The 11,213-nt window shown below is 55.5% G+C and overlaps 1 protein-coding gene across 1 annotated transcript in view; it reads right to left on the bottom strand.

The window, feature by feature from the left end:
* Positions 1-2,163: 2,163 nt before the first annotated feature.
* OTOG (otogelin) overlaps positions 2,164-11,213 on the bottom strand; it is an 85,858-nt gene continuing 76,808 nt past the window's right edge. Inside the window, exons 48-56 of the mRNA XM_068555585.1 lie at positions 10,310-10,408; positions 8,971-9,011; positions 7,751-7,826; positions 7,447-7,625; positions 6,559-6,663; positions 6,256-6,375; positions 4,896-4,941; positions 2,482-2,561; positions 2,164-2,364 (exon numbers count right to left, since the gene is read on the bottom strand). Of these exons, the coding sequence (XP_068411686.1) occupies positions 2,164-2,364; positions 2,482-2,561; positions 4,896-4,941; positions 6,256-6,375; positions 6,559-6,663; positions 7,447-7,625; positions 7,751-7,826; positions 8,971-9,011; positions 10,310-10,408 (947 nt within the window). The remainder of the gene's footprint in view (positions 2,365-2,481; positions 2,562-4,895; positions 4,942-6,255; positions 6,376-6,558; positions 6,664-7,446; positions 7,626-7,750; positions 7,827-8,970; positions 9,012-10,309; positions 10,409-11,213) is intronic.

The following is an 11,213-nucleotide window of genomic DNA, read 5'->3' as shown; positions in this document are numbered from 1 at the left end:
AGGCTGTAAAGCTTTCTTTTCATTAGGAAAAGTCCCAGGGCTCATGCTAGCAGACAGATATACCATGAGGGGAGACACATATTTGTGAAATAAAAACTAAGCTTTCCAAGTGTTAGCTTCACAGGAAATGCTCTACCCCTCCAGGCTGAGTGGAGCCCTTGCATCCAAACATTGAACCAGGCCCTAGGAGTATCCCCCTCTTATTGGCGGGTGCTACCTCAGGCCACCCCTCTCCTATTCCTTCCCAAATGGGACAAGCCAGGAAAGCATTCTCCCATTTGCCCCTCAGATGTGCCAACAGTACTTTAAAGTTGAAGCGTCACTAACAACCTGATCCCTGGATTCTCCCTAACCTTAGTACAATCAACAGTAGCTGCAAAGCTTACTGATCTCTATGAGAGAACAGGGAAATAAATACAGAAATGTTGAGAGGCCAACATGAAGCGTACTCTCAGGGCCTGACCCCTCCACATCTTGTGTGAGAGGCATCGGTCCCTGGCCCCACAGAGCTCAGACCACCCCTCAGGCCCCTCACCTGGCTGCCAGCTTTCCAGCTCCCAAAGTCTTCTTCCTTCTCCCCACCCCTCCTCTAGGAGCCAGCCTCCTATCAGTTCAATTCCAACCAGCAGATGCCCATGGAGGACCTGCTCTGAGTGGCGCACAGTGCTGGGCACGGGTGGGGCAAGAGAAGTCAGGGTGACCTCCACGGACATAAAATAGGATTCTGTCTTCACAGCTGAAATTCCTTCAGATTCAAAGCAAACCTGACACCTTCAGAGATGCTCAGAGGTCTGATGTCTTCCTGTGGTTTATTGGATATATAAACAGAACACAGATACAGGAACAAAGAGGCTGCAAGAACAGCTGGGGGCCATCCTGGCACAGGGCCCCAACCCGAATCCCAGGGGTACCAGGGCAGCCACACATCTCCAGACATACAGGGCAGCGCTGGCGTCTGAACAACCTCATGTTCATTCCCTTTGGACCCAGCAGCACAAAGTGGTATGTAGGGTAGGAGGGCTACAGGGTGGGGTGTGGAGGGGGCCCTAGGCTGGCTTTAGGAAGGACACTCTGGTTCAGAGACAAGGCTCTGAGAAATGCTCAGAGGCGGCTGCACACGCACAGGGCCTGCATTTTCCACTGACTATTGCTCTCCTGCTGGACAGTCCCATGAAGTAGAAAGCTGGGAATTGGCTGAGCCACAAAACTCACACTTGGGCCCCTCCAGAGACCAACTCTGCTATGTTCTTGGAGAAGAGGCACGTTGTAAAGCCAGGGTCTGCCTTGCAAGCTGAAGGTATCATTAAACACCATAGGGCCCTCAGAGGGGTGGGCTGTCCACCCACATGGGGATGAGTCGGACCCTCACTGAGGAGGGTCCAGCACAACTCATCCACCACACCTCACCAGAGCCAGCCCACCTGCCGGCGAGGCCGGTTTTGAGGGATGGGAGTGGGGGTGGGTATGGAGCGGGCATGGCCCTGCTCTTCTAAATCCTTTCCTGAATTACAAGGTCGATAACAGAATACCAGGGCATCCCTCTTGGGGCTACAGGGGGCTTGAAGGTCACTGAGTCTACTCCCCAGTCTCCGGACCTGACCTCACAGACATTGGTGAGAGCACGTCACCTGGGAACCCACCCTCTTTGCTTCTGGGAAGTCCTCCTGGGCAGAGATACACAGACCTGGATGTTTCAATTTAAGCCCCCTTTCCTTTTACTGAGTCTGCGGTTCTTCCGTGGTCAAAAGGGCCGAGAAAGAGAATGGGCCACCACATCTGGCCCCTCCACTGGGTCTTGGGTCCAGCCCTGGTCCCGGCTTCTCAGGAAAGCTCTTACCCCCTCTACCAAAGCACTGCAGCCAGAGTCACGGATGTGCAGGGGCTGATGCCCCTGACCTACGGCCCTTCCCAGACCTCAAGCCAGGGACAGAGCTGAGTTCCCTGAGCCCCAGGTTGTGGCACTCTCCCATATGTGGAGGAGGGGGAGCCCAGAGAGGGAGCCAGGATGGGCCGGTGTGGCCCGTTCCAGTCACTCTCCGTGTCTCTGCCCGCCATTCCATGCTCAGCGCGTACCAGCTCTCCACACCTTTAGTGCCCCCCACCCACCCTACACTGGACCAGCTGGAAGCAAAAAGTGGTCCAGCCCGCCCCAGCCCCCAGGCCTCAGGACCACTGGCAGGCACAGTCAGTGGGCTCCTGCACTATGTACGGCACCCAGGTAGCATTGGTGGCACAGAAGAGCTGCACAGAACGCCGCTGCAGGCCCACCTCGCGGCAGCACTTGCAGAAGCGGGCGTAGGTGTTGATGTTGTAGTTGTAGATGCTGGCGGACGGACACCTCCCATCGCAGGACACTAGGTTCACCTGGAGACGGGCAGGCCAGTGAGGCAGCCTGTGTGGCTTCCATCCCCCAAAGCACCCCCATCCCCATCTTCGGCTGCACCCCGCCCCCCACCCCACCGCCTTGCTGGGGCCACGCACAGGGGTGTTGCTCCTGCATTCATTCTTGCGGATGGTCATGCGGATAGTCACCTTCTTGCAAGAGCGTCCATCCTCTTTACCTGGGGGAACAGGGTGGGTGAGGCAGCTGCGGCTGAGTAGTGCTCCCAGGGCAGCAGGCTGGGCCAGACTGGGGCAGTTAGTGTCATGCTGGAGGGTCCCTCCACCAGCGTTAGTGCCCATGCATTAGAGCCCCTCCCTTTTAACTCAGTGCCCTGGAAGGAGGTGAAGGTGACAAGGCAGGGGAGATGGGTGAGACAGGGAAGGATGCCAGGGACGGCCTGGGGACTCTGGGCTAGGGAAGACGAGGATTTGGGGACAAGGCAAGCTGCCTGCCCACCCCAGCCCCAAAGCCTGTCTCTAATCCATTGGCGACCCTGGATGTGTCCTCTCCCCTCTCTGAGCTTCAGTTCAAGCATTAAGATCCCGCAATTGCCTGAGCGAATGGAAACCCCAGTCCCTAGCCCGATGCTTGCACATAGCAGGGTCACTCGGTTTCCATAGCTATCAAACAGGACAGGGCCAGGAGTCACCCACCTCACACAGCTGTTACAGAGATGGAAATTGATAAGCGCGCAGTTTCTTCTGCCTGGACCACGCCTCCCAAAGACAACCAATCACATGGCTCATTTACACCCTCACCTGCTCAAGTATTTCCTCACCAAGGCCTTTCCTGATCTTCTTCTTGAAACTACAACATCCTCCCTCCACCCAACCTCCCTCCCTGACCCCTCCTTTCCTTATTTCTATCCAGGGCACTGTCACCTTCCCGAGAGACACACTTGTAATGATGCTCTTGACATGTAAGCTTTAGGGTCTTCCTTTGCACAGCCTCCTTCCACAATTTGCTGTGAGTTCTCTCGTTCTAAATAAATCTTCACTTTCATACCTCGGTATGGATTTGTAAGTTTGTGTTCTTTTTCTCAATGAAGCCCCCCACCCCAACCAATTGCATAAGTTTCAGCCCCCATAAAACCAGATGCATCCATCTTACTGTAATTTCACTTGCTATTCTGTCTCTCCCATTAGAACGTCAGCTCTATGGGGCTGTGTCATTTATGCTGTGTCTACAGTGCCTAGAACAGGGCCTGGCGTATTGGTGCTAAATAAATATTTGCCAGATGCATAGACTCCCTCTGTGACCCCGGGGTGCCTGTGGGAAATGGGGTGGAATCCCCTCTTCTGGCCTCTGGGTTTCACCAAGTAGGTTTCCGACCACACCGGCTGGAGGTCTCCTGGCCAGAGCTAAGTTCACTTTTTCCTCCCTCTCTGCTCCCAGGAGACAGGAGAACTGAGAGCTGTCCTGGCCATGGCCTCAGGGTCCTGGACTGAGACCAGCTGAGTAACCAGCGGTAGCAAAGCAGTGGTGGCATTGGGCACTGGTGGGCATTGGGCACCAAGAGAGCGGGCACTGCTGAAGCATTCCCATGCAAGCCCAGGGGTGCAGCGTGCTACCCAGCATGCACTGCTGGCCCTACGGCCTTTGCCAGAGGCAGGGAGCAGGGGCACCGCACTCCCCTCCCCCACCCCCAGAGCTCAGGACCACCTAGCAGAAGGGACATTGGCAGAAATAGCAACGCGGCTACACGCCTCCAGTCCCGCGGGCTTCCGAGAGGAGTACCTGGGTGGCAGTGGACACTAACCCGTGGAGGAGAGGCGGGGCTAACGGGGACCACGGGAAACAGGGTCCCCGGGGAACCTGGGGAGAGGGACACGGGTCACAGGGAGCACACGGGACATTCAGGGAACATTGAGTTGTTGGTCAGAGATCAGCCAATGAGGCACTGAGCCCAGTTTCCTTGGAATATGTGAAGTGGACATAAAAGGGTCCAAAATTCTACATCCCTCCAAGGAAAGGTTGAGGGCCCTGGGGGATGGGAGGCATGTGGGCAAAGGTCCTAAGGCTGATTGGAACATGCACGTACACGCAGTTGGGGCTGCAGGTTCCAGGGGCCAGGGGTGAGGACAGACGCACCGAGCTCTCATTCAGACTCGGTCTGGGAGCTCATGGGCCTGAAGGCATCTCCATGACAAGGCTCCTGACCACAGGGAGAATTCATGTGGGGGGCATCTCGGCTGGAGGTCATGGCAGGGCAGGAGGTGGCAGAGTAGCTGGTCAGTTACTGACCTCCTGGACCCAACGTCCCAATGTCCCGTCTCCAACAGGAGCAGAGGCCTTTTGTTGGGACAGGGATGTGAGCATGGCCCCTGCCCACCTGCAGATCTGTGTCTGTACCATGAGCCCCATGGCGGGGGTGTTATCCCTTCAACTACTCACCCCTGAAGAGCCACCACTGGAAGCGCCAGGCCAGGAACCTGGCCCTCTGAGCCCCAACATGACATCTTGTCCCCCCCACCAGAGCCCCTCACCCCTGGCCTCCGCCATGCTCACTCACATGTCCTGCAGCATCCTTCCAAGGACGGTACCACCGAGCCCCCAGCCTAGAGGGAGAGGAGGAGAGGTGGGTAGGAGACCACATCCTAGGCCAGGAGCCAAGATCCCAGCAAGAGGCAAAAAGACTGCTAGAGTCTAGACTCCTTTCCTCCCATGATGCTCCAGGGCAGGAGTTCCAGGCCCCATTGTCCATCAGGCCCTGGCCAGAGGGGGAAGGGGCCCCTGAGCTGGCCATTGAGAGCCACAGGGGCTAATCCAATTGGTTGGGACACTGGCACTGAGGCTGCCTCAGCCCCCAGTGAGGCTGGAGGCTGGGTAAAGATGGTGCAGGGCGCCAGGGCCTCCTGCTGTTTTTCCAGTGGCAGCTCTCCTTATGCACCCCCCCCACCCAGTACTGTCGTCCGCCTTAGTGTTTCCTGCACAGAGGGTCAGGGAGGGGAGGGGCTAGGGACTGACCCACTTGGGTCAGTGGCCTGGGCTCTATCTCAGCCCTGGATAAGCTACCCCTTTCCTCTGGACTTAGTTTTCCCATCTCTAAAGTGGGGCAATGATTCCTGATAGCCCTCCTCCTCTGCTGTGAAACTGATAAAACGATGGATGTGACAGTTCTTTGTAAATAAGTGTGTGTGTCTGTGTGTGTGCGTGTGTGAGCGTGGGTCTAAGTATATGTGTGTGGTTTTGTGAGCACATACATGTGTGTACATGTGTGATTTTGCATGTGTGTGTCTGTGTGGAGAGAATGCTTGGATGTGTGTAATTGTTTTCTAAGTGAGACCAGAAATCTTTAAATGCCCAATATTAATGGCAAGAACTCTAATAATTCAACAATAACCCCAAACCCTCCAGGAAATCATTTTCCTTGAGGTATGCCCGTAGTGACAGCTGTCCATGCTAGTGCTGAACCGCTGTTAGCCCATCGCAGGACTGAACTGTGCGTCTGCGTGGTGTGTGCGTGCAAGCGTGCCTTGGCGTGTGACAGCGCGTGGTATGTGTACTGGCTTGCCGAGGTGTTAACGTCCCCGTGGAGTGTGTGGTGCCTGTGAGCGGCTGACTGCCCGTGTTGGTGTGTATGTGAGTGTGCCTAGAACATGCGACAGTGTATGTCTGCGTGCATCTGGGCATGGCCCTGTGATGTGTGAGGATGTGGTGTGATGCGTGAGGATGTGGGGCGATGTGGTCAGAGCAAAGATACACGGAGAGATGTGGAGTTGGGGTGGCAGGGCAGGTCCAGGCTCCAGGGAAGATCTCCTTCCACAGCTCCCCACACCACAAGACACCCCTGCCCCTACCCGCCACCACCACTAAGACAGCTGCTGCGCCCGGCTTCAGGCCATGCTGCGGGGGAGGCGGCCGGCACTGACCTTGGCACACTCGGTCTCGTTGAGTGGTGGGCAGCTGATGGGCGAGCGGACGAGCACGGCGCCCAGGGGTGTGCTGCTGCAGTGGTGGCGGGTGCAGTCTGCGATCCAGGATGCCCCGGGCTAGAGGGCACAGAGGTAGCCGATGGGGACCTGCGGCCGATGGCCCTAGTGAACCGATAGGGCACAGTTCCGAAGACAGGTGCAGCCCAGGACCTGGCACTGCCCAGGACCCCATCTGTTCCCAGCCCTGGGCCCTGGTCCTAGGTGTCCCCTCCTGGGATGTGCAGTTAAGGGGCTGCATACCAAGAACAGGGAGGTGGTGCCATTGGGGAAAGTGAAGACGCAGGACACGTTCCTGCAGGAGCCGCAGCAGGCCACCAGGTCCCTCGGGTGCTCATACTCCTGGTTCTGCAGGACAGGGAGAGACGTGAGGGGCCTCAGCCACACACCCACCTCCACCCTCCCGCCTCTCCCCCTGTCTGCTTGTCCCTGAGCCCAGAACCCAGAGAAAGTCCCCCTGTAGATGCTCAGAAAGGAAATTCCCAGCCTCCTTGTATCTCAGGCAGGAAGGTCATCCTTATATCTACCCTGAGGCTCAGGGTAGATATAAGGGTAGACAGCAGGTCCTAAACCCAGCCCCAGTGGACAAAGAGATGGCCTTGCTGGTAATTAAGGATGGCAGTTTTGATTCCAGATAGACTTTAGTTTGAGCCCCAGTTCCTGTGACAATTTTGACAAATGGCTGGACTTCCCTAAACCTCAGTTTTCTCATCTGAAAAATGGGAATAATTCCAATCCCTTTTATTCAACTCATACTTATTTAGCCCTTAATAGAAGCCAGTCACTGTCCTAAGTACTGGGCACGTATCAATAGAAGCACTCAACAAAGGGTAGCAGTACAAACACACAAACCAAGAAGAGAGGGACCTTGCCAGGCATAAGTAGGTGCTTAATAAACGTGAGTTTTCTCTGTCAAATGCTCACCCTTGCCAGGCCTTCACTCTTGCTGTTCCTCTGCTGGCCTCAGCACTTTCCACAGAGGTCTCAGAGGTCCCCCCAATGCCCACTCTCTAGACTCATCCAAAGAGCTTGGTGGAGCTTGAAGGGCTCCTCTGATTCCCAGAGCGCCAAGGGTCTACAGGCCAGCTCCCCCTGGCCCCGCACACCCCGTCCTGCGCCGCTGCCCCCTACCGCCTCGCAGTGGACGTCACACAGCACGGAGGTGGTGTTGATCTGGTAGAAACTGGTAAGAGGGTCAAGCACTGTGGTGCAGTGTGATGTGTGGCACACGCCTTCTGCGGAGACCTTCACCACCGTCTGGCCCGGCTGCATCACCCCCAGCTCACGGCTCAGACACACGGGGGCCTTCACTGGATGGGCAAGCCAGGCGGCGACAGTCACCAAGAGCCCAGCGCCCACACTGGCCCCAGGCCGGCTGGCCCACCCCTGGCTCACCCAGCTGGCTCGACCTCCCGGGGTCCCCCTCCCCACTCACCACACTCGTATTTGGTGCAGCCACACACGTTCCCCGCGCTGTGCATGAACGCCTCGTCCAGCTGGGACTTCTCCCCCTGGGTGGACAGAGGCCGTCAGCACCCCGGGTGAGGAGACCCAGCCCCGCCGTCGGGAGCAGCCTGCCACCTGGGGCCCTCTCTTGTCAGTCGTCTCCTTGCAGCTCCTTGCAGTGGGCGGGAGTCGGCGGCGGGGAGGGGCTGGCAGGCCTGTTAGCCATGGGGGCCCTTCGCACCCTGTGAGCTCAGTCACCCTCCCTTGAGGATGCCCATGTGGCTCCCGATCCTCCCCGCTGGGGAGCGCTCCCCAGTGTCCTCTCCCGGGCCTCAGGACTCTCCTGTCATTCTGAGCACCCACTGGCCACATCAGCGAGGGCCCCCTGCATGGCTGCCGGCCCAGGGCCCTGCTTGGCTCATACACTTCCCTTCCTTCTCACCAGTTAAAAGGAGAAGAGGATGGGATGGGGGACAAAATGAGGGAAAATGTGGGCTAGGTGGGAAAGGGGGAATACTTATAATCCAAAAAATCATGTAGAAAACATAACTTTAAGCATAACTTTCCATTTCTTAAAGTATTTTCAGTGGCCATGCAGCCTGGTGGTTAAGGGCATGTTCTCTGGAGTCAGATATCCTGGTTGCAGTCCTGGCTCTGCGATTTACTAGCTACATGACCTTAACCTTAGTTTTCTTGCTTGTATAATTGAGATAATCATAGACGCAATCTCGTTGGGCTGTCGTGAGAATTAATATGATAATAGACATAAGAAAGTTCCTGGCATATAGTTAGCTCTCGGTAAACATCAGCTACCGTCATGAGTATCACCATCATCATCATCCCTGCCATCCCCACCAGCAGCAGCATCTTCACCACCACCACCACCATCCCCACCATCACCATTACATCATCACCATCATTCCCACCATCCCCACCACCCGCACCATCACCACCAGCATCATCACCAGCATCAGCATCAGCATCATCATAGTACTTAATCCTCACCACAACTCTGAAGCATGATCAGGCCCACTTTACAAGCGAGGGCACTGTGCCCAGACAGCAGAGCTTGGGATGAGAATGCTGACTTGCAATTCAAGGCTCATTGCGCTAGATTAAAGGAATAGGGTCTCCAAGAGAAGGGAAAGAGAAGGAAAGAAAAAGGGGGAGGCAGACCAGGCGGAGTGGGGAGGAGCAGGGTCTTCATACCAGACGGCACCGGGGCACTGGGATTGTGTCGCAGTCACACTCTGAAAAACAGGAGGGGACAGGACCCACCTCACCAGAGGTGTCCAGGTGGGAGTCCCCCTGAGCCTCCCAGACCCCTCACTGCAGGTGCAGCTCCTCCTCTAGCTGCCCTCCATCCCGCATGGGGGCTGCAGCTCCCCTGGTTGGGCAGGTGGGGCGTGATGGGTCCAAATGCCGGGCTCCACATAGAATGTGCAGGGAGGATAAACAGGTAGATGGATCAATACCAGGTTCCCTTCCATCACCTGGGCTTCATCCTTCCCCGTGCTCCGGAGCACATTCTAGAGCAGAATGGGGCCTCTCCAGGAAGGAACAAGGCAGGGGTGGAATTTCTGACCATCTGCATTTCCCAAATATATATGCTCAGCAAGGTGAGCTCTACTCCAAGCCTTCGCCCGTGAGCAGGTCCAGTTCTAAGCCGCGAGGGAGCTGATTGCCGAGGCACCGCTGACTAACTTAAGGGCTCCACCAGTTCTAGCTTCAGGAGGAGGAGAAGTCAAGGTCACAGTGGCTGTGAAACACACTTCGGTGTCACCCATTCATGCAGCAAATAGTTTTAAGTGCCTATATGCCGAGATTTTTCTCTGTTCTGGGGACAAAGCCATGGATAAAACAGACTAAAATTCCTGCCCTCGTGAAGTTTACATTCCAGTGAGGCCCGGAAAAAGCAAGCAAAATATCCAGATGCGAAACAGAGTTTCTCAACTCTTTTTCGAAAAACATCTTTATAAAAAGATTTTTTTGATGTGGACCATTTTTAAAGTCTTTATTGAATTTGTTACAATATTGCTTCTGTTTTATGTTTTGGTTTTTTGGCCACGAGGCATGTGGGATCCTAGCTCCCCGACCAGGGACTGAACCTGCACCACCTGCATTGGAAGGCGAAGTCCTCCTAACCACTGGACTGCCAGGGAAGTCCCTGAAAAACATTTTTATATAAAGCTCGCAGGTGTTCATTACTGATCACTGCCACTCCCTGCCTGTTTCTCAAAAGGATTTGAGGTGAATTTGAACAAAATCATATTTACTATCGGATGGTTGCAATAAAGACTTTTTAAGGTGGAGAAGTTCCTTTTTGGAACAGGGAAGTTGTTTTTTTCCTTCTTTTATCCAGGGAAGACAAAGAATGTTCAGCACTCAGGGAGCGGGTGCAGCGGGAGGGTCATTTTGGTGGCTTCCCTCTGGTGACTCTGGAGGGGTCGAATCTGAGCCAAGTGGACAGTGGTGGCCCGGCTCCCCCTTCCCCCCAGGGGCCTGGATCTCCGCCTTTGGGGAGGGGTGTCCCTGTGCGGGGACTTACCACAGGACTTGTAGGGGCAGCAGCGGTCTGGGCTCCACACCTCCACCAGGGCAGTGCCCATGCCACACTGCATGTGGGGACAGCGGAAGCTCTCACACACTGCGTGGGCGGGGAGGCAGGGGACACGTCAGCCACAGACACCTTGGAGCAGGAATACTCAGAAACACACTGGCTAAGGAGGGGGTACCTCCTAGCTCCTCCGAGGTCCCCCCAGTGTCCTCAGACTCCCTCTGGGGTCCAGGGGAGAAGACTGGGCTCCTGAAGTCTCCCCGTAGAACTACATCAGGAGGCCCTCGTTCTGCCCTGGGAGGCACTAGCGACCTGACAGTGTCAGAACGTTAAATTCACTCGGCTGGGCCTCGCTCCCTTGGATGCTGTGTCACCCTGAGAGTAGTGGTCAGAGGGGAGCGGGTGACCAGGTGAAGCTCCGCTGATGGGACAGTTTCTCTCTAAGAAGAACACAACTCCTCCTACGCTGTGGAGACGTCATCCTCTTGTAGCCCACCTGGAGCCTGCTCTGCTTCAGCAGATGCTACACTCTAGGGCTCACACTTCCCTTCTCCAGCCAGTCCCCTCTTAGTTTAGGATTCCTCGGCCATTCTCATTTATTGAGAGACCAAGGCAAGGAGCGAGGAATCCCTGGACACAACTTTTTGGTGCAGAGGGGAGGTGCCAGGGTCACCGCTGAAGGTGAAAGATTGTAAAACTTATCTGATTTACAAAAAAAAATTATTGGCACAGGTAAGGAGTATTAATCGATGTTTCAAAAACATAAGAGGTAGAGGGGAGAAGGGCATTTGTATAATGTCCAAATAATCGGTTACTTTCTGGTTGAAAGAGGAAATTTGTAAATGTAAGATGGACAGATCAGACAGCTGCCACCGTAATCCAGGGCCAACGTGAA

The sequence above is a fragment of the Eschrichtius robustus genome, chromosome 11 (genome assembly GCF_028021215.1).
Source record: "Eschrichtius robustus isolate mEscRob2 chromosome 11, mEscRob2.pri, whole genome shotgun sequence".
NCBI lineage: Eukaryota > Metazoa > Chordata > Mammalia > Artiodactyla > Eschrichtiidae > Eschrichtius > Eschrichtius robustus.
The sequence above is the reverse complement of the archived record's forward strand: the minus strand, read 5'-3'. Positions and strand labels throughout refer to the sequence as shown.